Here is a 27,947-nt window from a genome sequence, read left to right as displayed (position 1 = left end):
GTAAGTACTCTGAAAAAGAGAGTATAAAAATCGAGTGACTGTAGACCTCTCACGACTGTTGTAAACACAGCTCATTATTTCCATTCACTCCACCCCCTCCCTTCTGAGCTCCTTCCAAAGCCACGCCCCCAAAACACATGAACACGCGACGCCAAACGCTCAGGCTCAGCTGGAAGACGCATTTATTTACTTACTTATTTATTTACCTGAGACGAGTGGAGAGGAAGGAGCGCACAGTGCATGCAGTGACATCATGTCAGAATCACATGTAATAAAATACCTAACTTTATCACTATAAATATAAACAAATAAGATGGCTTTTAGTACTCACTATCAAGCTAGCATATCGATACTGGTATATATAAAATATATTTAGTTTGATTCGGTAATGAGCTATATTTATAGGTAACGAGCTATATTTATAAGGCAAAGCTAAAAACAGGTTGCATTGATGCACGTTTTTCCATTACCATCAGTTAAACTGTGATGAAGGTGAATTTCGTGTAAGATTCATAACATATACGGTGTTTTGCATGTAAGAGTTTCCATGATGAAAACATTGTTGACTCTGATGAGGACTAACTTTACACTCCGGAGACAAGTACCGCATCGTCGGTTCGAGGACAGGTCCAGGGTCGAGGGCGAAGCAGAGGAGGTCATTCAAGAGTGCGGGCAACCAGGGTCCGAGGAAGTAGTTTTTGCCTTGTTTGCCTTCGCTGACTGCATTTGCAGGTGCTTTGAATTTTGAATGCTCTTTCTCTGCCATAATTTTACTCTTCGTAGGTTCCGCGCCTCTCTTGCACTCCTCAAAGCAAACGGGTGCGCGCACATGGGCAGATCTTGTAGCAACAGGGGTGGTAGCCATGGTTGCGAGAGAGAGTGACAGTGGCCCAAACCAATCAATTGTTTCGTCCCGGATGGAAATAATGAGCTGTGTTTATTACAGATTAAAAGGTCTACAGTCACTCGATTTTTATACTCTCTTTTTCAGAGCACTTACATTTTAATTATGTATTGGTATATAAAGACAGTTTAAACAAATTTGAAAAAAAGTTTTTTTATAAAAATCCTACCTACCCTACCTTTAAGACTTAAGACTGTTTATTATATATATAACATTTTTTTATTTTTTTATTTTTCTTGTTATAAGAATAAACCTTCCTAAATTTGGTTCCTTTTATGCTTAGAACAACAATTTGCCAATGATTAAGAAAATTATTGGATTTAAAAAAAAATAAGAGCTATACTATCTTATGAGAAAATCAACCTATTGAATTTACCCAATATTTTAATCAATTTGCAAATCAGTTCATCCCTTTACATAGCCATTATCTAAAGTTATTAAAACTTTATGAAAACTTGCAGTTGTTCATATACTGTAATGTTAGCGTTTCAGTGTCTGAGTTTGTTCTCTGTGCTGTAGTCTTGTGTGCCTGTGCTCATGGCAGGCAGCTGTGCATAGACCGTGTTATGGTGTAAAACAAATTGACTGTTTGGCTGACGTGTGTACCTGGTGACAGGTCTCCTCCCACTGTCTCTGGAGTAATATCAGTCTCTCGTGTAGGACTGTGAGGTCATCAGCACTGAGGCCGCTGGAGAGAGACTCCCTCAAAATGCACAGCCCGGCTACATCATCAACCCAGCCTTCAATACTGCCCTCTAATTCCTACACACACACATACAGTACACAGTCATGAACAGGATAAAAAAATAAAAATGAAGAAAAACTAAAAAGATTTACAGTTCAAACTGCAACTGGTGAAAATAAAGTCTGGTCACACTTTAGTTTAGGGTCCAATTCTCACTATTAACTAACTATCAACTAGGACTTTTGCTTCAATAAACACCTAATTACTACTTAGTCATTGTTAAGTTTAGGTATTGGGTAGGATTAGAAATGTAGAATATGGTCATGCAGAATAAGGCATTAATATGTGCTTTATAAATACTAATAAACAGCCAATATCCTAGTAATATGCATGCTAATAAGCAACTAGTTAATAGTGAGAAATGGACCCTAAACTAAAGTGTTAAATACAAAATTTAGGATTTAAATAAATAAACATACAAAATTATGTCAAACTAAACTAAATAAAAAAATTGTAACTGCTGAAAATAAAATTTTAGGACTTAATAAAAGTATTTAAACAAACAAAATGTAAGATGTGTCTGCACATATTCTTCCCCTCACACACACAAACCAGATGACATTAATTGCATTTTTTTTTATATTTGTTGATATTAATATCTCAGCAAGCATTCACAGCGTGTTACACTGTATAATCCTAATACAGATATGGTATGGGACTCACAAATAACAACAGTCAACAAGACATTAAGCAAATAAACACACAATCTGTGTCAAGAAATAATTAGAATAGAAAAAGCTGGTAACACTTTTGTTTTGTTGCTGCATAAGCACGTCCCCCTAAACCTCAGCGTCTCTGCTAACATGAAGGGTTGTAGCATGATTAGCATGCACCTCAACATCTTTCCCTCAGGCAAAGTCAAAGAAACTCTTGCTGATAGTCTAGCTCATAGAGATCAGAGGTTGATGTCACTTTCACAAAGTTTCTTCTACACTACACACACCTCTCAAATGAACCCTTAATCAAAGCATCAGGGCGTTGCACACATTCTACATGAAGTAAGCAAGGGCATAAAGTAATGCAGTGGTTGACAGCAGCAGACTGCACAAACAAATATTTAGCATAATAATCTAGACCAGAGATGCTGTTGTGTTATCACGTCAAATCTGGTTAGGAAATGCCTTAACACAAATGATAAGAAAGATACTTAGATGTTGCTGAAGCAACACGTTTCTAGAAGCTCATAGGACACAAGATGAGTCAGATTTCATTTGTGTACCTTGCAGCGAATCTGTTCTGTGTGCAGCTCCTCATGGTGGTTGGGTAAAGGCACAGAGAGCTTTTGCTTGAAGTCCCTCAACTTCTCGTGCGATGCAGCAATTCCTTTCTCACACTGATCCCAGTCCTGCACACATAGCCAGAAAGAAACAAATATTGTGAAATCATGAGAGAAAGTGAGCATGATCCTTTTCAAGGATTGCACGTCCTTTTATGCCACTCTGCAGTTGCTGCAGTGCACAGTCTAGCAAGGTTTGCCATTATCCATTTAAGAAACACCAAGCTTTGCAGGTTTTTTTGTGTGCGCTGATGAACATGCTTATTACAAAAGTCGGATATAGACATACAGTGATCATCATTGGTAATCAGGAGGACTGTAATAGAGAAAGTCATATATAACCAAATCCAGCCAGGTCTTTATTTAAACGTGGCCAGAGCAAAGGGCCATGGTCCCGAGACACAGAGAGAAAGATTATCATGCAGAGATTAAGCAGTGAGGTACCTTCTTCTATCATGTCATCCGAGAAAACAGAGGGATGTGGAAGAGAGAGGAAGAGAAAGAGGCAGAGCCCGAAGGGAAGAGGAGCCATTTTCCTTTGCAATCCAAATTTGTTGTCTGTCCCCAAGTGTGCTGCGTCAAAATGGAGCGGATGTCTCCCTGTCCCTGCTGCCCTGTGTTGGCAGCGCAGCACCGCTCGGACTGCCTCCCACAGTACTGAAGATATTTCTCTCGCCTTCAGCTCTCTCGTTCTCTCTCTTTCATCCCCCTCACATGCACACACTAAACACATCACACTCTCTCCCTCTCCCTCTCACTATGCTACAGTAGCTTGCCTCTATTTGCTCTGTAAGGTCAGATGCAAAGTCCTTCACTGTCTCTCTTTTCTTTTAGGAAAAGCACTATGAACAAGAGATACGTTTATAGGTTTGCAGAATCTTCGCTTTGTATATTTGATTTTTGTTTTGCATTATTTAGCACCGCAGCTATATTTTCAGATTTCAGATTTTTGTAGCTCAAAATTAGCCTGGTAATACCAAACTCTGCTACTTCGCTTTGCTTCGTAGACAGAGTCTGAAAGGGCATAATTGAAAAGCGTTTTCTTTCTCGCGGGTGGGCGCTTGTCTGAAGTTTAAAATCATTGGTTACCCGTAAGCCAATCACGTAACGTTTGGTTATGACGTGTGTTATGCGCCGGCTCAGCCGCATCGAACTTCCACTGTAAACACATGTATGATGCGAAAACAAAACCATCGAGCGAAATACCGGAGTGAACATGGCTGTGAACGACTTGCAGATTATGTGAAGTAAATCTACGCATCCACGGTACAATCTTAGCGTCTACGTCACGGCTCTCAGCCCGCCCTCTGTTCGTTAATTGGCCGGCTGTTTTGAGGCCGGAGGAAAACTGGGAGATAGGTCGCTATCTCAGACTGAGTACTGAAGCGAACTGAAATTGAGCGGAAGTACGAAGTCTGACGTAGTCAGGCTAGCTCAAAATAGCTTGTAGCCCTAATTTCACAGAACACTTAGCCCTTAACAATCTGTGACATATGTTGTACTATAAAACCCTAAAACTGTTACAAAACACATAACACTGCACCAAGAAATTATCCCACAATGCAACAGCATGTCACATTCATACAGTGGGGTCCAAAAGTCTGAAATCACATTGAAAAGCCGGAAAATAAAAGCCTAAAAATAAATTTTTAGAATGTAAAATTAATACATTTAAAATAAATAATTTTAGAGTAAACATATTTAAAATAAATAACATTTGACAAAAGTCTGTACTATTTCTAGGTGACTAATAAGAAAATTATGAAGCAATTCTAAAAAAAAAACGTCTGAAATTAATTTTCATTTTTAAATGACATTTTTACACTCAAATTGTTGTGCTGATAATTAAATTAGAAACACTTTTATTTTATTAGAAAAAATGCAAAAGAGAAGCATTTTTACCAGTGGTTTCAGACTTTGACCACTAATCATACATGTGCTAATAATAAATAAAACACTCTACTCAACTATTCAACTTTATACTTTGCCAATAATATGAACAACTAAATCAAGCGAATATGCAACAAGTCAAACAGTTAGTGCACCCAAATATGTTTTTATTAACATTTACTCTTAACTCACCCGTAACAATGAAAGCAGTTCTTTCTTCCTTTCATCGAGGCGGATGTTAATGGTCCTCCAGTGCTCCTGCACACCAGTGAGCTCAGTGTGAAGCGAGGCCTCTTCTCTGGCATCAGCCCACAGGAGGAGTTGCTTTCCAGCCTCCACCGTGAGGTTGTAGCTGCCCTGTTGCCTCTGGAGCACACGCTCCTTCAGCTAGAGGGAGAAAAGTGAACGTCCATATTGCTTGAGGCTATTATTTCTATGTTTACACAACTAAGGCTATATCTTTACCTGTATGTGGTCTAACATTCCACGGATCTGCTGTAGTGCTACTGCTGCTCCCTGTTGTTGGTCTTCTGGTTCCAGTGACACCTCTTGCAACCAATGGCGCAGTTTCTCTATCAGATCTGTGTACCGCTGCCACTGCCGAACCAAACTGTCAATAATACCCCGTCTTTGCTGGGCCCGCCTCACTACTCCTTGCCACTGGTTACTAAGCAGTGCCAGTTTCAAGCCAAAGTCATCCCTTTTGTGTAAGTCAAAATGAAAAGACTGTCACTTCAAGTATTTTTGAATGAAAGAATAAGAATAAACAAATAAACTAACATTACCTGTCCTCCACTTGTCCCTGATTCAGTAGCTGATGTCCATCATTAATGATAGAGTATAGAATCTGTTGTCGACTAAACATGTCTACTTGGAATAGCTATCCACACACACACACACACACACACACACACACACACACACACACACACACACACACACACACACACACACACACACACACACACACACACACACACACACACACACACACACACACACACACACACACACACACACACACACACACACACACACGCAAAAAAAAAAGAAAAGAAAAAAGTTTAGTAGAGCAGTTCTATAAAGTAGATCATTAAACTATGCCTCAATGCATTTTATGCTGTATATTTTGATTATTTTTAAATTGATACATCTTGCTAATATAGCTATCTTATAATGTGAGTTTTGAAATGAAAAACTGAATATTGACATCAATATAATGGGGACAAAATTTGTCCTAATAAGAAAAATATTTCTGGAATTTCTTGAACACTAAATCAGCATATTAGAATGATTTCTGGAGGATCCTATGACACTGAACACTGGAGTAATGATGCAGAAAATGTAGCTTTGCCATCACAGGAATAAATTATGTTTAAAAAAATACATTCATAGAAAACAGTTATTAATTTTTTACTGTGCATTTATTTGATAAAATAAATGCAGTCTTGGTGAGCATAATAGACTTCTTTCAATAACAAAATCAGTAACACTACAATAAGGTCTAATTTAAAGGAGGGAGAGCATTTTCACATTTGGCTCCAAAACTCTGGAATAGTCTTCCTGATACTGTTCGTTGCTCAGACTCGCTCTCCCAGTTTAAAACTAGATTAAAGTCGCATCTCTTCAGCCAGGCATTCATATAATCCTACAGTTCAAACTACAATCCGGCCTCTAGCTCATAAATGCCAGAGGAGAACTGGCCCCCGACTGAGCCTGGGTTCTCCCAAGGTTTTTTTTCTCCATTAGGTCACCTGATGGAGTTTTAGGACACCATTAGGTCACTTGATGGAGTTTTTCGGTTCCTTGCCACTGTTGCCTTTGGCTTGCTCAGTTGGGGATATTTTGGGGATATTTAATTTAATTTAATTTTATCAATCAATAAATTCCTCTTGAAACAAACTTTGTTGTATTATTTTAATTTAATACTGTGAAGCTGCTTTGATACAATCTGTATTGTGAAAAGCGCTATACAAATAAACTTGACTTGACTTAATTTATTAACATGAATTAATACTTGTCTATCAGTACCTCATGCTCTCTCTGCTGGTCTAGCAGGCTCTGGTAGTTCCCAGAGATCTCAGCGGCCAGCTTCTCCTCTGTTTGGGTGAGGAAGTTCATCCAAGCATCACACTTCTCCAAGAAGGTCTGTCTTTGCAGTACCAGGGCTTGAAGTTTACTGCTCGAACAAATACACAGAGGTGCACGCAACTAAATATTACACATGTTTATGGAGAACACAAAAATTGGACATCTACTGTAGATCAAGAGTGACCACACAAACCTGAATCTCTCTATTATGTGAGCAGAGTTAGATGACCAACTCCTGTTTAGGTTCTGCAAACGCTTGATTTCATTATCGTTGAGGGGAAGTTGATAACCCAACTCATTCAGACGTTCCAGATCAGGAGAAAGACTACTCAGCTTTAACATTTGGGTCTATAGACACATAGATATGAGAATGTTCAGATGTGTTTATACAACCTAAAAATTTACAGGAAAATGGTCAACAATTTTTACCTTAAGTTTTTCCATGTGTTCCTCCAGCACAGATGAGATATCTGGAGGTCCAACTGAGTCTGGTTCCTTCAGAACATTCTCAGCTTCTTCTGACAACTGACTCAGCGAATGCAACTCCTTACTAAACCTCTCATAGTCCCTCACACCCACCTTGGGGAAAGGAAGGAGAAAAAAAAACCATTTATATTTGACAGGCTTTACAGTCTGGCATTTGTGAAAGTTACAAAATGCAAGTCACACACAAGAGTGTCAAAACTATGAAAGTGAGTGTGAATTTAAAAATAAATCTAATCTAATTTAAAATATACACTACCGTTCAAAGGTTTGGAAACAGTAAAGACTTATTTTTTGAAGGAAATGAATACTTTTATTTAGCAAGAAAACATTAAATTGATCAAAAGTGACAGTAAAGACTTTTATAATGTAAAACAAAAAAACAATTCATTGTTTGTACTGTATTTTTTATATAATAAATGAGCATAAGAAACCAAAACATCAGATAAACTTACTGGCCCCAAGCTTTTAAACAGTATTGCATATTTTATTAACATAAAAGTGTGAAAACTGTATAAATGTTCTGTTTAAAGATGTCTATGTGCACAAGGTCAAATCTAAATCATTCAAACCTCTAGCAGAGACTGCTGTCTTTGGAGGGCGCGTCCAACTGTTGCCAATCGCTGAGTGAGTGACAGGTGGTCTGTATGGAAGGCTGTCATGGCAGAGGGGTCCACTTGTTGTCTCAGCTGCTCTGAAAACTCATCCAGCTGCTGCAGGACAGACTCTACGGATCCCTCAGCCGTCATGAGGCCCTAAAGAAATGCCAGTGTTACAAAGAGGAACACTGTGGCAATTCCTACAAAGATTTTACAACGGCACACAGTTGTCAATATTACCAACTGATTACATACTTTTGTGTCACTGACATAAACACAAATATTTAAGAGGTTTGCAAACCTACCATGCATTCATAAATCCTCACCTTTACTTCCTGTTCTGTGATGTCTCTGTGGGTGGCGCTCTTGAGTAGATGTTCCACCCGTTCCTCTAGTTTCTGGATGTCGGTGCTGCTCTGAGCATGAATTGCATTGTAATGCTGCCACAGCTGCAGCAGGCTCTTACTCTTCCTCAGCTGATCTGAGATCTGCTCCAGCAGCGTGTTCCACCTGACAGCAGATCAGAAGAAGATCAATGATTTCGGATCACTTTGTACTGATCAGTGTCTTCATTAGATACAAGAGGCGTTTGAAACTCACCTGAGATTTACGTCACCCAGTGCTGTGTTGAGTGAATCGCTCACTGAGGGATGACAATCTCTCAACAGCTGTTGCGTAATGGAGCCCAGTTTCTGTAAACTGCTCTCCTGTTTCTCCAGCTCATCTTGTAAACTCTGAGACACACAAATACCCATGGTGATTTTAGGTTCTTGCTCCAAATAATGCTAATGACACCTCATTCATGTTTTGCACAGTTTTGCACCTCAAGATTCTCTACTTGAACCTGCACAGCTTCTGGAGAGCCGGTGAGAAGGCGCAGACGAGAGATGGTGTAACGTCCCTCCATCAGGTAGCCTTGAATCTCCTCATATGCTTGTTTATATAGACTCCATTGATCCAGCACTGACCGGAGACTGACCGTCTGCTGCCCGATCTGCAATGACACACAAACCTCACTTAAGACTGATCAGGCTGATTATGAAAACTGAGTGATAGTACATATTGTGTCCATTACTATGTGAGCGATGCAGCTTAAAAAACACATACCAATATGTAGTTATGAATCAATTCAGTGAAACAAATTCAAGGTAAACACTGTAAATGGCTTACAACACTTTACAGTATTATTTGTCTCATTAGTTAAAATTAGTAAATGCATTAACTAACTTTTGATACAGTATTTGATACAATACATTTGATACAGTATTTATTCATCTTTGTTAATGTTAGTTCATAAAAAACAACATTGTTGGGGTTTTTGTTAGGGTTCATCATATCGCATGGTTATTAAATAATATTAATGGATACATTTATTTTATTTTATTAATGTATTAGTAAATGTTGAAATGAACATTAACCAACATTAATACATTCTTTAGAAGTATTTTTAATTGTTAGTTCCGGTTAACTAACGTAGTTAACTAATGCTAACGAATATCGTCATGAAGATTACAAATGCCAAATCTAGATGCTTTACTGAAATGCATTACGTGAAACATACCATGTGATCCAGATTGGCCCAAGACTGGTTTAAGCCTTTTAGGGTGTCCATAATAACAGAGCTGGCTTCGCCTTTCTTATCCTGGATTAGTAAGCATCCTTTCTCTTCAGCCCTCTCCAGATCCTTCTCTTTCTCCTTTACCAACACTTCCATTTCCTAGCATACACAGACACAGACAGTCAGATCAATCTTTCAAAACAACAGAGCACATGGATTCTTTTAGTATTATCTATGCAATCTTTACCCATGAATCCATATAGTGTACTGTGTATTGTGTAGAGCCTAACAGCTAGGGTGTAGTATCTACCTGACAATCTTTAAGTGCATTCTGGGCTGAGGAAACATCCTCAATCCTGTGCTTCTTTTTCAGTTTCTCTTCCTGTACACTAATCCAGGTCTTCAAAGTCTGAACCACATTCTCAAACTCTAACCAGTTTTTAAGCAGACCCTCTAAAACCTGAATCTGTAAAACACAGAAGGCACCAGTTTGGTATATGATAAAAATGTTTAAAAGGTAAATTACATACAATTATGGTCCAAAAGTCACAGTCCACTTGTAAAAACACTTGTTTTTGGCATTTGTGTTATCTTTTCAGTACAAAATTTATCATCATAACAATTTGAATGAAAAGTTGAATTGAATTTTTTTTTAAAAACCTGATGATGCATGTTCCAGCAAAAATTGCAAAACAGCAAAAATGTATGTCTAACCTTCTCTGTAACGAGTCCCTGCAGTATCTGCCAGCGGCGGTTCATGGCCCCAAGACGCTCAGCAAAGTCCGTTTTGTCATTGCGTTTCCCCTCCACGTCCTGACTGCTGATTTGCAGAACTGACTGATTCACAAAGTCCACAGTCAGCTGCTTACAGGACAGGTCAATCTGGAAACCCTGTTGTGAGGGGTCAATAAAGACAGAGAGAAATTTGGTATGGCGTACAAAATGACTAATTCCATGTTTTATTCAAAAAAAATAAATAAAATTCAAACTTTTTCTTACCTTGTATTTCTGAAGGTACATTTGCACAACCTCAGATTCCACGGCCCCCATGATCTTCTGCTGGTCCTCTTGGATGATATTCTCCATGAGGGATATCCAGCTCATTAGCTCTGTTATTGCATGACGGGATGGCAACTTCTCCATCTGCAGCTGTTTGTCACAACATGGATGCAATTTTTAGCATAGCCACGTGAGCCTGTTCATTATCTGCACACCCTTCTTTAACTGAAATGGGCCAGTGCAACCAGCCCCAGTTATCATACCTGGTGGAGTTTCTCCTGGACCACAGGGATTCGGGTGAGAAGATCGGCCCATTGCGTGTCTACCTGGGCCAAGTTTGCCCTGAGTGCCGCCGTGTCCACTTTCTTAAACCGGAGTAGCTGATTTCCCTGGCTCTGAACTGACGTGCGCAAAGACGACTTGGCGTCCACTTCTTTGTAGAATTCCTGCAGATACAGAGATGATATAGAGTGTGTCTGTGAAAGACAAGTGAGACCTAAACCTCTTTTATTAGGATATTTAATGGCCATTCTCACCAGGAAGGCATGAAGATGGTCTCTGACGGTCTCTAGCTCTTGAGGTACTGTGACAGACTGAGTGCTCCAAAACTCCAGGCGGTCTAGTGCCGAACTCAGCCATTGGCTAAGCTCAGCTGACTGGCTCTGATACCTACAATGAAATGTGAAGACACCATGCGACATCAATAAACTGAATAAACAATTAGGCCAAATTCAATAAAGATTCTACAGTAGTCATTCTTTAAGGCAGAAGAGAATCGCAAAGAGAAAGTGATCGGATGTTCTGACCTGATCCAGTGTTTGAGGGTGGAGTCCAAGCGGTGCAGCTCTTTATTGATCTTTGTGGTGGTGCTGAGCCAGTGGTCCCCCAGCTGATTGAGCTGAGTTTCCAGCTCTGAGCAAGACACATGTAAAGGCAGCCTCTTCTCATCCTCCAACAACTTATACAACTGCGGCTGCCACTCAGACATACCGGCCTTCAGACGCTACAGAGAGTGGGATAGTCAACACACCCTTCCTTTTAGTTTTAGATTTACCCTTGTAAATCTTCTAACATTCCTAATGTACACTACCATTCTACAATTGGGATCTTTTTTTAATAAAAAAAAGATCAAAAGTAACAGTAAAGATTTCTATTTCAAATAAATAATGTTTCTTTAAACTTTCTATTTATTAAAGAATCCTTAAAAAAGTATCACAGTCTCCACAAAAATATTAAGCAGCACAACTGTTTTCAACAGTGATAAAAATGAGAAATGTTTCTTGAGCAGCAAATCAGCATATTAGAGTGATTTCAGAAGGATCATGTGACACTGGCGATCAAAGTAATGACAACTTAAAATTAAGCTAATTAAGGAATAAATTACATCTTAAAATATATTCAAATAGAAAACAGTTATAATAAATTGTAATCATATTTCACAATATTACTGTTTTACTGTATTTTTTAATCACATATTAAAATCTTACTGATCCCAATCTATTATCTGTAATAATATATGAAGGTGTAAAGTATAATTTTACTTTCTTAAATTCAAATTCACATCAAGTTTTCTAATTTAGATTCAATTTAAATTCCTGAATTGATTCATTCAAAAGGCATTCTCAATTTGATTTCTAATACTTCACAAATGCGATACTGTAACGTAATGTCTGTAATGTAAAATAATGGTTGGTGTTGTATTGATTTTATGGTGTAACCGTGTCTGATTCAGTGATCTATGTGTGTGAAGGAGTTGTACCTGGTATAGAGCAATTCTATCCCTCAGTCTGTCCTCGGTCTCTTCCACCAGGCCTACACTGGGAATGCTGCTTTCCACTGCCTCCAGCTGCCTGTACACGGCCTGATAATCACCCACCAACCTGCTCCACCACTGATCCCACAAAACACATGACAGTTATTTACTCCATACGCACTTATTATAATCTGCATCTATCTTATATAGAAACACAAACCTCCAGGATGCCTTCCAGCTCCACTCCTCGTTTGTGAGCCTGTTTAAGTACAGCCTGGGCCTGAGCCACAGTTTCCTCCAGGCTCTGGACCTCCCGCTGAACCACCAACCCACTGACCTGCCTGAAGAAGGCCTGTGTCAGGACAACATGTGTCTCTAGCCCCTGAAAAAACTCCTGCAGAAAGAAAAGACAGACAGAAAATATGAGTGCATGGGGACCAAACATCACTATATAATAAATTATTTTAGAAAGTAGGTGGCATTGACATTCACATTCTTGAGAGAATTTGATTGCATGAGATGAGAGTCATCAATATTTTTGGTTGGTTTTCCTGGATAAGAAAGACTGTAACATTTATACAGTATGTGTACACTATTGTTTGGTGTTTGTAAAATGTAAAAAAAAAAAATTTGAACAAAAGTGTCTTATGCTCACCAAGACTGCATTTATTTAATTAATAATACAGTAAAACAGTAAAAGTGTGAGATTTTATTACAATGTAAAATAACATAATAATAATATTAAAACCAATTAATCACAAAACACGGCTGTTGTACCTTGTGTTTGTCTAGGAGAATCTGAACCTCAATCACTGATCCCACTTTCATTTTCTGATCAGCAGCCATTTTGTCCTGGGCGGTGTCTACCAAGTCTACCAGGTCTTGCAGAGCTCTCTCATACTGAGCCTTTAGAACCAAACTCTGGTTCAGCCCACTCCGTTTGGATCCCACCATCTCCACCAGAACTTCATAAGCATCCTGCACAGCAGAACACAATGTCAAGTGGAAAGTAAAATGGAAATCAGCAACTGTAATTGCTGTTTCTAAAGCAAACAGCAAGAGAGAGACAGATGTGTGTACCTGTAGTTTCAGCAGCTCTTGAGTGCAGAGCTGGCTGGGCTGCAGTGTCTCTCCTTTGTTTCTCATCTCAGAAACTTTCTGTTCAAATTCCCTCAGACTGTCCTCCGCTTCTGCCAGAATCTGTTTACATTGAAATTTTCACTGATCTGACTCATGATCGATTAAAGGACAAGTTCGGTATTTTACACTTAAAGCCCTGTTTACAGATCGTATCTGATGAAATAGAACGGTTAAGATTAAAATTTGGACACATGCTGCTGTCCACCCCACCACCCCCACAATGGTTGTCTATATGCACTGGAAGATTCCGTCCTAAAAACACATTAAACTTTCGTTTACAAAGACGTGAAACTCACCGAGTGGTCAGGGGGTGTTCACTGATATGTTCCATCAAAAATCGCTGAAAAAGATGCATTCCAACAGGTTTTATCGTAGTTTTTGTCCAACTCCATTGACTTAATAGGACGTGCTGTGAGACCGCAGCACCTTTACGATATTACTCCGCCGCTTCTTCTTCTGCTTCTTCTGTGTATTCAATGAAATGCCCGTGGTTTGCTTGCAATTGGCAAAGGTGCATTATCGCCACCAACTGGGCTGGAGTGTCTATTATTCAAGCTCTCAACGGAAGAATCACGGGTGTGACGCGTTTGGCAAAATAGGTCCACAAAAGCTAAATAAACCTAAAATTCTCGGGACAGGAGCATGTGTCCAAATTTTAATCTTAACCGTTCTATTTCATCAGATACGATCTGTAAACAGGGCTTTAAGTGTAAAATACCGAACTTGTCCTTTAACAAAGTATTGCTTGGGGTCATGCAAACATTTATGTCATTTTGAATGTGTGTCTGACCTCCATTTGTTTAGAAGCAGGCCGATCCATAGCTGCGTTCATTTTCTGCAAAAGCTGGTACTTTGAGTCACTGAGTGCAGTAAGCAACAGTCTCAACTCAGTCTGTGAAATAGACAAAGAGGAAAATGTATTTGTGAGAGAAAAAGCAAGCGAGAAAAAACAATATATTGATTAAAAATAACTAGATACAAGTGCCACATACCTGGAAAACAGTGAGTTCCTGCAGCTTGTCTTTCATGCAGTCACATCGCTGCTCCAGCACTCTGTCCAGCAGCTTTAGTCTCTCCTTCAAACTGTCTAACACTTCCTCAACCAAAACACTTTCTCCACCTTCATCCCATAGCCGCTCTGTCCCTCCGAGCACAACCCGACATTTACAAACCTCCTCGCTGACATTCTTTACCTCCTTACCCAAACCCTGAAGAGACAAGAGCAGAAAAGATATAGTGCCAAAAAGTGTTAGTGTTTCTTATAACAAAAATACTTTAAGACTCTCATGAAAATGACTATGTCTGACCTCTAGGTGGCCCAGGTGAGTCTCTGAGTCATCAGATAATAATATTGGGCCAGATACGAGCTCATTCTCAGCATTGTCCAGCCAGGAGGAAGCTGAGGACACCGCCTCATAGAGAGCCCTTTCCAGAGCACATGCACGATTGGTGTCAGCACCCCCTGTCTGTAGGGAGGACATAAAGGAACGAATAGCTGAACATAAATCTTTGCTAGTTATAGTAATACAAAATCCTGGTGCAGTTTAACATCATGTTAAAATGTTCAGTGGCAGTACCTGAGGCAAGTCTTCCAGGTCTTGGCTGAATCCTTCAAACAGACTTCTGGGTGACAGGATATCCTGACTCATTTGCTCCCCTCTGAAGAGTCCACAGGGACTGGACACTGGCTGGTATAGCTAAGAGAGAGGATGGTCCTTATTTATTTAGAGCACAGAGGCAGCCTTTATGTTTTCTTCTTTTAGGGGACAAGCAATTAGTGCTGCAGGGATGTTTTTGTAGGCCAGAACTTCTGGTTCCATCGTCCTGAAGTCAATCTTTTTTTTAATGTTTTTTTTTTTTTAAATGCCTGAAAGGTCAATATATTTTAATGTTTTATACTATGACATAAAATACATCAGTGATACCCCTCCTGATGTTTTTAAAGCTTTTACTTGTCTTGTAAAAGGCGGTTGCTAACAAGTCGCTAAATGGGTCTACAAAGGTTGTAAGGGAAAAACAAAGCTAAAGTATAGTGTTGAAGTTGAATATGTACCGTGTGACAGTGTTCCTGCTCCAATGTGTTTAATGACACAGACAGCTGTAGTTTGTTGTTAAGGTCTTTGCTCAGGTTCTCCCATTTGACTCTCATTTGATCCTTTGTGCTCATGCTCTCAGGCCATTGACCATCAACCCCTTCAGAAAGTTCTGCAGGAGAACTACAAACAGTGAAGAAAGAAGCTCATTATGAGTCTGTGCTACATACTGTCCTTCATATATGTTTGCAATATAGCTGTCAATTAATTAAAATTAAAACTTATTAAAAGAAACTGCTTACATGATATGACAATTAGTAATCAAATCACAATGAATCAACTCTATATCATACATTTTTGCTAAGAATAGTCACCAGATGAATACTGATCCATGATTAATTGCTTTAATTAACACAAATCTTTTCTTGTGTATGGTGATGTGCATCCAAGTGTAACAGATTATCGAAAACTCAAACGTGAAAGCAGATGAACACAAGCTTGCACAGGTGGGGTTGCACAAGTTCAACTAAAAGTGGAAGTCAGGTCCAGAATGGCTGGTATATGAATCATGTGCTGCGCCGATTGTAGGACGTTCAATGGTAAAAGGGGGGTTTGTGTGAATTATCGGCAGTATGTCGTCTACACGGACGAAGACCGGGAGTGTTTGGGAGTGTACAGTGATCATTTACATTTAAAAAGGGTTGTAAATTTAACTCAAGTAAATTTTAGCAAGCCATAGTCAAGTCAAGTCATTTTCACTGGAAGGTCAGAGTTTAATTAAACAAAGCATAAAAAAACATATGTATGTATGAATTGTTCACAATAAGATCTATAATATGCATTAAGAAAATATAGAATATAGAAATCTAGAATTTTTTGTATTTCATGCCGACTTCAATATTGCATTATTTTATCGCACCAAATTTGTGTTAAATTGGCAGGCATGGTTTGTAGAAGAGCAGTTATAGTGTGCTAGCTAGAGAAAGACGTGAACATGTAGATAATGGAAAAGTGAGCAGGACCGACCTCTCTCCATTAGGTGTTGTTCTCTGTGAGAGAATCTCCTCCCCTCTAGATGCTACAGACTGCAGTAACTTCTTCTGTTCGCCAAGCTGCTCCTCTAATTCCTGCATTATATAAGAGCTGATGTCAAAAATCTAAATCCATTCCTGCCCATTAAAATGCAACTAGGATGTCTTTCTAAAGACCATGTAAATATCAGCATATAATGTGCTAGTAAAGTTTATTGATATCATTTGTTGTTTGATTGTCTACCCTCTGTCTTTGCACGGTATCTTGATGCTGCTGGTTACGTGTGGATCGCGCCTGAATGAGCCAGTCCATCATATTGGGGCTCTGAGACAGAGACGAGTCTGATTCAGTGTCCTCCTGCTCCTGAAGTGACCCCTTAAATAAAGACATAGAAGTCAGTTACATACGTTAATGTATGGCAAAGTTGTTGGTAATGAAATTTGTCATTTTTAAATGTTAAAAAATAAGTATAGAAAATTATACAATTTATAAAAGCTTTGATTTGATTATTTTCAGCACAGTTTTTTTTTTATATCAGATACAAATTTATGTTTAGTAAAATTATATTATAGAAGGTGTCCAAACAATGAACCTAGATTCTCTGACACCATTTCTGGGAAACACACACACACACACACACGCTAAAGGTACAGCAAAACATCTTTTCACTAAGTTGAGGTTAAAGGTCAGTTAACAGGAGATGGACCCAAATCAGCTTGCATCAGGCTTTTACATGTCACCAACAAGTCTCATTTACAAGAGCTGGCTAAAAATTCCAGACTTGCCCCACAATTTGTTAAAGGTCTTTGTTTCAGATGGATGTTTCTGGAGAGCAGTGGAACATCTTTCACAACAATGAATAGCGCTTGGCATTCTTCTGTACTGCTGTTCACAATGCATCCATTGAGGCGAGGATGTGTTTTTAGTGTTTTTAGTGGTACAGTATGTGTGGGCAAAAGTACTGACTGACGCCAGTGACCCCCAACTGTTCTTAGTATTCAGACGGTTGGCATTTTCTTTAATTCTACTCAATTATAGATTTGCTTCAGTTCTTGGGCAGCTCTTCTGTCACTGAACATTACTTTGAGAAACTGTAGCATATTTCTCACCTGGATGTGGGTCTGTTTGTCTTGGAGGATGCGCTGTAGCTCTAGCAGACTGGATTTGAGGCAGTATAGTTTGAGGGAGAGCTGCTCAGCGTCACCCCGTGTACCGGCCTTCCCCTCCATCAGCAAACTCTCACTGTGCACTGACAGCTCAGACAGACACAGCACCTTCTGCTCGATCTCCAGTAACATGTTCTAGATCAGGAACAAAAGATTACAAGACTAAATTGAGAACCGGTTAGATATGATTCAGCAATGTGATTCATATTTTAGGATTGTTTGTGCTATTAACATTAAGTCAAACACCTTCAATTAAATTTAATTAAACATTAATCACATTAAATTAACAATCATGATTTGGGTTTGGTAACATATCTTTTTGTTTGTTATTTGATTCAGAACCACATGTTTTAAGATAAAGTTCTATTTTAGGTGCAACCATTGTAGATTCAAGTAACAAAACTTTTTACCATAAAGATAAAGTTGAGGTTAAAAGTTGTGGATTAGTTTGCTGTCAGATATTGGTCAAACACCCCGCATGCAAAAAACACAACAGAAGTTAAGTAAAAAAAAAGCGTAAACAGGAGACGTGTGTAAGCAGTGACTGATAATCTTCTTAAGCTGCTTAACCGAGTCTTCAGACATCTATATCTCTACCATACTACATGCACACTAGTCCACAGAAATTAGTGTACTACTAACAATTGAAACAATACAGACATTTTTAAAATTCTACATTTTGAATAGATCAGGAGTGCTGGGATGGGCCTGCAGGGTAGCTGGAACTGAATGCTGGTTCATAGTGGAGACAGCCTGTGGCATTCACTAGTGAGAAATGAGCAAACATCCACTGCAGTAAGCTAAAGGTCAGGGCCACCCTGACTTATCACAAAGAGTCTAACTCTCAGGTTAAAGGTTAACTTGATCCCTACAGCCCTCTAATCACAACACAAAAGACATGTGTGTGTATGTGTGTGTCTCCTTGAAGAAATGCAGACATGCACTGTGGGACGTCCCACGACTGGAGGGAAGAAGCCCCTAATCCTAATGACCAACAGAATGGGACAAAACCGACACAGCTAAGAAGATTTACTGCGGCCCACTCTAGTGACTAGAGATGATTAGCCACCAGAATCTGATAAATTGACTGTTTACATGCTAGAGAAAATCTATAATGAATTTGACATAACTCAAATTTTGCCATAACAACTTAGATCTGGCTTTTCAAAAAATGCACAAGTGTTCTGAAACTATGAAATTGGTTATCTGAAATGAAATAAAATAAATGCTTTTTCAACCCCAAAAAGAATGAAGCCTGATTGTTTGCATTGAAAATACACTGTATGACAGATTAAACAAATAATCAGTATATTTATAATTATTTGTATATTGAAAGTTGTTTCTCTGCAGCGCACATGACTTTTCAGCAGTTCAATTCAAAAAGTGTGAACAAAAAAGTGTCCACGATCGTAAAAGGTCAAAAGAGCAATAATTTTTCAGTTCATCATTTCAGTGAATAATTTTCCCATAAAAAATATCTATATCATGATGCATACTGTTATCAACAAAAATTTAGGAATATTGTGGCATGTTTTTTTCTTCTACTTCCCACGCCTAGTCTCTCACCTGGCAGTCGATCAGCTGTTCCTCCATGTCCATGTCCTGTGGTTGTGGCTGAAGAGCGGAGCTCAGTGTGGCACGTGTGCTGAGCAGCCAGTTGTCAAGCTCCTCTGCTTCACTATGGTAACGCTGTAGCGCTTGTTCCTGCCTCTGTTCTTCTAACTGCTCGCTCAATCGCTCCTGCGGGTCAGAGAATGCACAACATTGAATATGCTAAAAGCAAGGGTATGTAATAAGTTGTTTATCGTTGGTTCTTCTCAAGCCAAATTAGTCAGTGTAAAGTGGGAGAAGCTTTCAAATCACATTTTTAAAGCAGACAAAACTCACACTATTGCCATTGCTTCAAAACAAGTGTGAAAACATACTTCCAGCTTGTTCAGTTTTCTTTATCTCTTTAATTATGCTTCCTGGGAATATGTTTAGGCTTGTCTGTCATTTGGTTTATGATCTGCAATTAGTAGTTTTAATCAGAGAGATGTGCTGATGTGCCTTAAACCAAAAGACTAAAATAACTACTAGGACACACATAACAATTTAAAATGACAAGTATGTGCTAAACAACAGTGCATAAAATAACCAGAGTAATCTACTGCAATCCTTTTTTAACGGACAATGCAGATTTTTTGCCGTCACCATTACTCCTGCTCACCTCCAGAAGTTGTCGCTTTCCGGAGGCCTTCATGTGGATGGTGGCCATGCGCTCTCCCAGTACAGTGAGGGTTGACTGCAGGGCCAGCTGGTCCCCAGAATCTGCCTCCAAACTGTCCTCATCCATCTGCAGCTCCCGGGAGAAGCAGGCCTGCAGAGCACTGATCTCATCCTGGAGCATTAGGATCTCATCCATCAGAGCCTGAAGAACAACCATCAATTATAAAATTGCCTCAATTCATTTCTGGTTTCATTAGTACGTTGATTTGCTCTAGTTGTAAACAATAAAGTTACATTAAAGGCTACATGCCACCGAAAGGAAGATACTTCTATCTAAGAGATTAGTTTTAGACATAGGAGAAGTTGGTAATCAAGAAGGTAACTGTGTCCTCTGGCTAATAGTCCAGCAGTAGGCTTGAGTTTTTATGTGATCTAGCTTTAGTGCGGTCATCTTGCTTCATCTGATCCTCTGTCTCTCTCACCTGGTGGGCGGCCATCTGGCTCTCAGGACTCTTGCTTGGCTCTAAGCCCTCATTTAGTGCGGTCTCAATGGACTCCATCTTTGTGGAGACGGATTGCAGGGTCTCCTGATAGTGCTGCTGCCTCTCCAGAGCTTCATATAGGCTCTTCTGCTTCTCACTGATCTGTAAAAAGTATTTATGCTAGCCAATGCATGAAGAAGTGATTTGGATTTTGTAATGTGAGATGCATCTATGGATATTTACCACATTCTTCAAAGTCTCCCATGAGCGCTGTAGGTCGTCCAGGTTTGCTGAGGAAGCTGACTCCATGGAGGGGTCATACAGCTCCTGTAATGGAGCTCTACTTAAAGGAGCTCGTCCTGAACCCTACAAAAGACATGAAATTACGTCAATGAGTGTGTCTGAGAGTGTGTGCACGCATGCATGAATAATAAACCAAACTGTGCTGGTTCTATTAAAATACAGGAAAACAGTAGTGATACTAAGGTGTGCTTGTGCCTGCATTTTTCAGATGTTGCACACGTACCTAGTAACAATATTATGCCAATTGTTTTCACACACTGAAGTGGTTAACCATGCGTTTGCCAGATGCTTAAACACATAAAGAATCTGTGCTAACCAAAACATCTTTGTTACTCCCTGAGGCCATGTTCAAATGTGTGTCAACTCTGTTCATTACATGGCTGATGTATGTTTATACAAACAAGTCAGAATGAAATCAGAGATAAAGTTCAACTGAAGAATAGAGAGTCCCACTGTAACAAAGTTCAAGTTGAGGGAAGGAGTTAACCAGCAAACATTAAACGTAAATTTAATGACAAAAAAAAACATGAACAACTAAACGAAAGTAAAGCGGCAGCCCCTCACAGACGAGCTTGTGCAAACACCCACATCGCTATAACCAGATTTCTTTCTTTAATGTTTTCCCATTGCTGTCATTTTTGTTATGTAAATATTTTATTGAAAGGAAAGCACGCATATTTACATATTCATCTACACGCGTGTGCGGTGTCAGGATGTTCACAAACAGTATGACACTGCTTATATATTTCAAACATCTTTTTACCCCAAAGCGAAGAACGAAAAAGAAGTGAGTAAATGGGAGCCTTTAGTTGGACAAATGTATAGGGTAGACCTTTCTTAATTTAATGCTGCTGTTTCGGGTTGATTGGAAAGCTCAAACAAACAGAACTGTTTTGAAAGCATCACAATGTTTACACTTTGAGGAAATCATCCTACAAATGTCTTACTTAGAATTGCATCTGTGTATAAAGACGATAGAAGAGATTCCAGAAAAGGGCCTAAAAAATATTTAACCATAGGTCATTCTAAACCCTGGGCAAACAGAATCATGTTTCACCCTGCTCATAATTTACCCGAGATAAACAATTACTTTCGTTTAACAACGTTTCACGCTGTACATTCCTAAACGATGGGTTAACGTCGTTTTTTGCATATTTGCGGTGTCAGTTTCATTGATCAAATGGGCGCAGCAAAAGCAGTGCTAACCCTGCTCCGGAGCATAACCCCGGGTAAAAAGCACTGCTATCCCGCTTCTGAAACATTAATTTACCCGGGGTTAAAAGCGGTGTTTAGAATGATGTTAACCCGAGTTTAAGCACAGTGTGAAAAGCCAGATTCATCTTTAAATCAAGAACAGAACAGTGGCTACTGTAAGAAATAAATTGGTCAAGTTTAAACTGGGTTAAAGTGGGTTAGTGGCAGATCAGGGATAAGTTGATTAAATGTGATAAGGTTGTCAGGTGTTAGTGCGGTATGGGTTAGAGCCACGGGATACCTGAGAGGTGTCAGCGTTAGGCCCCGGTGAGGGTGATCTGCAGGCGGGGGGAGAGGAGACCTCGCTGTTGGTGCCCTCCTCACCAGACTCCTCTGTGACCGGGGAGAGGAGAGTATGACAACGGCCTGCCGTCATCTGACCATTAAAGAGCCAAAGAGACAGAGGAAGAAAGAGAAAGAAAGATACATCAACAGTGAAGCACCAAAGAAAGAAGAGAAAAACCCAGAAGAAGAATATTAGAGAGTTGGAAAAAGTATACTATTGTTCAAAACTTTGGGGTCAGAAAGATTTAAAGTCTCATATGCTCAATAAGGCTGCATTTATTTGATCAAATATAGAGTAAAAACAGTAATATTGTGAAATATTACTGCAGTTAAAAATGTCATTAATTCTTGTTAATTCATGTCACATGATCTTTCGGAAATCATTCTAATATGCTGATTTAGTGCTCAAGAATCATTTCTAATGTTGAAAACAGTTGTGCTGTTTAATAATTTTGTGAAGACTGTGATAAGTCTCCCTTTTTTCTGATTTTCTGATGAATAGAAAAGTTCAAAAGAACAGCATGTATTTGAAACAGAAATCCTGAATTTCTTGACCCCAAACTTCTGCAGTAATGTATATTCCCTACGGATCTGACAGAAAGTAATGATTCAAGCAGAAAAGCTTAATAAGACCCTGCAAAGCAGCACCAGAGAATTACAGAGACAGACCACATTTGTTAAGAGAAGCCATGACTAAGCCCTTCACAGACCTCTCGTCATGATAAAGGAATGAACCGGGTCAGGAAATGAGGCAGAGGATATGCACAGACTCACTGTATAAATACAATAAGATGGCATACGATAATGAATTGTGCTTGCCAGCACGAACTTAAGTAATCTGAACCACAGGAGCACTCCAACATTAGACTAAATTTAGATCTAGCTCCAATGACTGCTGAAGTACCGCAAAGCTACACTCCTTTCTCTGCGAGTCTGTAAGGACTGAGCGACACAGCTGGAGCACGAGCTGAACTGTTGGCGGTTAATGTGGAATCCGGCCCTGATCATGACTGATGCAACGCAGGGCAACTTAAATGTCCTAATAGTGTTGACAAAGTCAAGGATAACTAACACCCTCATCCTGTTTCCTGTTTCAGTAACAAACAACAGCAGGGATACACAATGCAAAGGCACATTCAACCCTGTGGGAGAAACAAGAGACCCATTGGATGCTTATCTGAAAAAGAGCACCCAGAGCACCCCGCCCAGTCCTAACATGTGTACAAGTGTAAATCACTCACCATGACAACAGAGGGGTGTGTTGGTGGGTGTTTGGGCATCTCATCCTCCTCATCCTCCAGCTCCTCTAATCCGTCTGAGAGGCCGTCAACCTCGCTGACCGTCAACAGCATGGTGGCATGCTTGGCTTTCAGAGTCAACATTTTACACTTGGAGTTCAAGGCCGAGATCTGCTCCTGGTAGCCTTTTATCTTCAGGGCCAGTTCCTGTCACAATTACACATTACATTATTATTCCACTGAGGTCCATGCAGCTTGGTTACGTCCAAACAAATGGTTCCTGGATTAAGTCCCATAGATGAGGAGTGAAAAGGGGGTTAATGCAGAGAGCGTCACCGGCGAGCTGAGCTGAGAAATTTCCCCTCTCTGTCTGTTTGCCGTAAAAAAAACAGCACAGCCGAGCAATAGCTCAGTCAGAGGCATTTTGAGCTAGCAGCCAATCAGAGAGCGGTAGGAGAAGCCCGACAAGCCAAGCCCTCGGGTAACGGTGACTGTGATTGGCACAGAGCTCGACCAACTGGAGAGAGTGGGAGGGGAGTAGATCCAGGAAGAACACTTCCTCCCCCTAACCGGCCAACTCACACACACACAAAGACCATGGGAACAGGAAATGAGGGCTTCTTTCTTCCTTCCCTTCACTTCCTCTCTTTCCACCAATCCCGAAGCTCTATTCCTGACAAACAAAAGAACTGGGTGCGAGCGAGAGACTTAGAGGGGAGGAAGGGGGCTCACATTGCAGATTTTGTATGGCCTGCAGAGCCCCCCTCCCGTCTTTCTCTCTCTCTAACTGTCATTCTTTCCCAAACACACACAGACAGGCCAGTCTCTGATAATGAGGTCATGTGGGAGAAAGCTACAGCTGCAGCACTCGGCTCTGCAGAGGAAAATAACCCTGGGTAATAAAGCCACAGCTGCCGCCCCAACTAAAACAAGCTGTGCTAATAAAACACGGGGACGTGAGACTCAATACAGGTTTAGGTTTATTTTTATTTGGTCTTTAGTCTTTGGTCTTGTCTTTAGGGTTGCACAATTAGGGAGAAAAAAATAGAATTGTGATTTTTAAAATAAAAATGATGATTGCGACTTAAAATGTGATGGCTGTTCTTGTTTGTAGGGCTGCACAATATATATCAATAAAAAATAACAACAATAATAAAAAATAACTATTATTATTATTATAGGCTACAGCATCCACGGGAACCTACAGAGACAAGCTGTTTGGAGAATGGATAGATAATAATAATTATTATTAAAATTATTATTTCTAAATAAATTATTACACAAAAAAGTATTTGAATTTTTACTGTAAAAAAAGAGTATTTAAGAAAATAATATAATAATAATAAAAAATAATTAGTTTTACAGTACAACTGTAAAATTACAATACTAATATTTATGGATGTATTACGGTAATTTCTTCATTTTCAAATGTTAACCCATCAAGCTTTTGTGTTGGCAGAAAACCACGTAATAACTCAAAGCATATGCAGAGATGAGTTTGTGTGGAGCAGCATTTACTATGCTTAATAATCGCAACCATCGCGATTTGATCGCATTAAGCCATATATCAATTTAATTAATCGTGTAGCCGTACTTGCCTTCATGTGTGTGAATGTGTTTGTGTGTGCAAATGTAAAGAAACAGGGCAAAAGGGCGTGAGAGAAAGAAAGAATCTGATGTCTCTCAGGACAAAACAGACTGAGGTCATAGATCGCAGAACTACCTTTACACCCATTGGAATTTATGGCCTGACTCATTCCAGTCCAATTTCGGAAAAACTAGCAGAGCAACGAGGTGAGTAATAGCTAAGACAACATGTCTGCAATGAACTGTGAGATTGACTGACTGATGCACAAAGCAAGAATGATCATAACAGATTCCAGTGCTTTTGTGAATAAACAGTATTTAACAAAATAATAATTATGCCTTAAGCATTTATAAAAGTAATAAAAGTATGAAAGAAGGATGTCCTTCCTCACCTCATGATGTTGTATCTGTGTCTGAAGCTCATGTATGTTTCCTGTGGCAACGGGGCGGTCCTGAATGACACGGTGTGCCTCTTCAATAAGTCTCTGTAGGTTCTTGACTTCCTGTTCGTATTGCTCATACTGCACCATGGCCTCCTGGGGGAATGCAAGAGAGATGCTAAATGAGCCATTAAAAACATAAGTGCCGAGCCCAGATGAATCCCATGACCGTGCTATATGAAACCATGCAGATACACTGAAGTGGCCAAATTCGACACTCCTGTAGCATTTTATATTTACCCCTGAAGCCCCTTTATAATGTCAGTTAAGGTTTCTTACATCAAAAACAATCATAATTTAGTTTTAGGATTAAATACCGGTAGGTTAATGCTACTGTACATTTAAGACATGTACAATGGGGTCAAAAAGACTACTAATCTAACTAACTTTTTTATATATCAGCATAAACATTTGAGTGAAAGCTTCAATTGAAAAATCAATATCAATATGAGTGCATCTTCATGAATATGTTGCGACCTGTGTGTAGACTAGACACCTGTAATATATTGCACTGTTGAATGGTATTGTGTTGGAGATGGCTGCTTTCGTGCTGAAGACTCTGTGCAGTAACACATAGCGGTAACGCAGCCATTACATCCTCTGGCAGCCGGAGGGCGCTCTGACACATCTGCATAGCCTGCACCTGCTGCTTGAGACCCTCCATCTCTGACAACAGGAGCTGCGCAATAAATATTCATCATTAGTACCAGTGATGAAATCAGAATATCACATTTTTTCTTCATTATTTATTTTTTAATCAGTGTTTCTAACCAGTGTTTCCTACGAAGGAAACATTTATATAATTTGTACATAACATATACAAATTTAAAACAAGATAAATTTACTTGAGAAGCAAAACTTGTTACTTGAATACTTTACAAAATATATATTTATTAAGTTAAAAATTAAGTTTATTTTTGCCTACCTTGTTGTCAACTTTTTTCGTCCTTGTTTTAAGCATAAACCATAAACTAAATGTTGTTATATTTATGCATAAAACAAGAAAATAAACTTAATACAATGTATATTTTCTAATAATAAAGATTCTTACTGGAAAAAATGATAATAACAAATGAACTAATAATTAAGAATAATTCTTTTTGCAGTGTATGAATGTGGCCACACTACCCTATGCAGTACAGAATATAATGATTGCATTTTCATCAGAGAGTAATAAATACATTAGATAAATCAGAGGAATGAAAAAAAATGTGTTAGCAGAAGTTAGTTAGAGTGATCGGTGTACCTGTCTCTGAGCCAGCTGTTCTCTGAGGCTGAGGCGAGCCAGATCAGGGGAGGCCAGAGTCTCCTGGACTCTCTCTATGGACAGATGGAGGCTTTTCACATCACTCTCCAGTCTCCCCAGGTCCTACACAGAGAAAGACACAGTAGGATCATTGTGTTCATCCCAATGACAATTGGCTTTACAGAGACAAATATCTGTAATGTTTTTAAATATTTCATTGATTATTTAGCAAGAATTACATCCATCTATCCCAGTAAACACTGTATAAATAGTTGCTTTCATGGTAAAGTTTGTAATTTCATGTTGCATCAAACTGGACAGCAAAAATAATGACCCTTCTTAAATAGGATTCAAAACACTTTCCCAGGCTACCACTGAGCAGAATGCAGCAAAAAAAACTGATAATCCCACTATTGAAAATGACAAGAGAAAGGAAACGAAAGAAGGAAAATAATGGGGCCTATAAGAGTGGTGCTATACTAAACAATGGATTGACTTATTGGCATTTGGCACTGTGAAAGCACTTGGTTAATTAACAGAAGCGCTAGCTCTCCCTTTTGGCATATAGATATATCCATTGAGAAAAATCAATTTCAGTTTACCACAGTAGCACTCATTTAATTCAAACAGTCAGACTGCAGGTTCAATCATGTGGGGATCACGAACTGCGATCACAACCTTGCTAAATCACTACAGTGTCCCTGAGCAAGAGACTAAAACCCTTTAAATTCAGTGATTTACTTCAGAGAACAACTGCTAAATGACAAGACATAAGCCCACAGAATAAAAGCAGCTGAAGCGGGCCTAAAATTTTATAAAGTGGTGCTCAAAACCAGATCAATGTAGCTCTAAAGAGTGCAAAAATGAAGATGATCTGAGAACTATTAGTAGCTATGGTTTTATAGTTGAGCTGAAACAGTGATGGCATAAGTATACTAACTATAAAATGGTTTTCTTAGACAAGTTATATACTAATATTTTTTAATGTATGCATTATATACAAATGTTTGACTGCAGAATGCTGCCATTGACCAATCAGAATAAAGTAGTCATATAATAAGTAAAAAAATAAAAATTATTTCCCATAAGGAGGCATATTGTTACTCATTTAAAAATTTGCTGAAACCTTTACATTTTAAAATGAGGAGTTATCTGCTCTTTAATGAAAAATGGAAGTACAAACCAATTTCTTCATGGCTTGATGCCAGTTATATAGTTATGGCATCCATTAAGCC

At 39.1% G+C, this 27,947-nt stretch overlaps 1 protein-coding gene across 2 annotated transcripts in view; it reads right to left on the bottom strand.

Moving 5' to 3' along the window:
* syne1a (spectrin repeat containing, nuclear envelope 1a) overlaps positions 1-27,947 on the bottom strand; it is a 128,531-nt gene that overhangs the window by 17,963 nt on the left and 82,621 nt on the right. For both annotated transcript variants that reach the window (XM_082147623.1, XM_082147624.1), the window contains 40 exons: positions 26,713-26,835; positions 25,963-26,145; positions 25,419-25,562; positions 23,443-23,646; positions 22,158-22,292; positions 20,603-20,725; positions 20,360-20,521; positions 19,879-20,079; positions 19,236-19,409; positions 17,613-17,804; positions 16,747-16,878; positions 16,498-16,598; positions 15,492-15,654; positions 15,016-15,135; positions 14,746-14,904; positions 14,431-14,646; positions 14,229-14,330; positions 13,379-13,498; positions 13,076-13,276; positions 12,519-12,692; positions 12,305-12,436; positions 11,352-11,548; positions 11,082-11,214; positions 10,809-10,991; positions 10,546-10,695; positions 10,261-10,437; positions 9,857-10,012; positions 9,550-9,705; positions 8,812-8,982; positions 8,589-8,722; positions 8,315-8,498; positions 7,962-8,144; positions 7,336-7,485; positions 7,100-7,254; positions 6,847-6,994; positions 5,601-5,695; positions 5,281-5,515; positions 5,008-5,202; positions 2,869-2,994; positions 1,511-1,666 (listed from right to left, as the gene is read on the bottom strand). In XM_082147623.1, the coding sequence (XP_082003749.1) occupies positions 1,511-1,666; positions 2,869-2,994; positions 5,008-5,202; positions 5,281-5,515; positions 5,601-5,695; positions 6,847-6,994; positions 7,100-7,254; positions 7,336-7,485; positions 7,962-8,144; positions 8,315-8,498; positions 8,589-8,722; positions 8,812-8,982; positions 9,550-9,705; positions 9,857-10,012; positions 10,261-10,437; positions 10,546-10,695; positions 10,809-10,991; positions 11,082-11,214; positions 11,352-11,548; positions 12,305-12,436; positions 12,519-12,692; positions 13,076-13,276; positions 13,379-13,498; positions 14,229-14,330; positions 14,431-14,646; positions 14,746-14,904; positions 15,016-15,135; positions 15,492-15,654; positions 16,498-16,598; positions 16,747-16,878; positions 17,613-17,804; positions 19,236-19,409; positions 19,879-20,079; positions 20,360-20,521; positions 20,603-20,725; positions 22,158-22,292; positions 23,443-23,646; positions 25,419-25,562; positions 25,963-26,145; positions 26,713-26,835 (6,345 nt within the window). The remainder of the gene's footprint in view (positions 1-1,510; positions 1,667-2,868; positions 2,995-5,007; positions 5,203-5,280; positions 5,516-5,600; positions 5,696-6,846; positions 6,995-7,099; positions 7,255-7,335; positions 7,486-7,961; positions 8,145-8,314; positions 8,499-8,588; positions 8,723-8,811; positions 8,983-9,549; positions 9,706-9,856; positions 10,013-10,260; positions 10,438-10,545; positions 10,696-10,808; positions 10,992-11,081; positions 11,215-11,351; positions 11,549-12,304; positions 12,437-12,518; positions 12,693-13,075; positions 13,277-13,378; positions 13,499-14,228; positions 14,331-14,430; positions 14,647-14,745; positions 14,905-15,015; positions 15,136-15,491; positions 15,655-16,497; positions 16,599-16,746; positions 16,879-17,612; positions 17,805-19,235; positions 19,410-19,878; positions 20,080-20,359; positions 20,522-20,602; positions 20,726-22,157; positions 22,293-23,442; positions 23,647-25,418; positions 25,563-25,962; positions 26,146-26,712; positions 26,836-27,947) is intronic.

Source organism: Leuciscus leuciscus (genome assembly GCF_965113295.1).
Source record: "Leuciscus leuciscus genome assembly, chromosome: 19".
Taxonomy (NCBI): Eukaryota; Metazoa; Chordata; class Actinopteri; order Cypriniformes; family Leuciscidae; genus Leuciscus; species Leuciscus leuciscus.
Note: the sequence above shows the minus strand (reverse complement) of the source record. Positions and strands in the feature narration are given on the sequence as shown.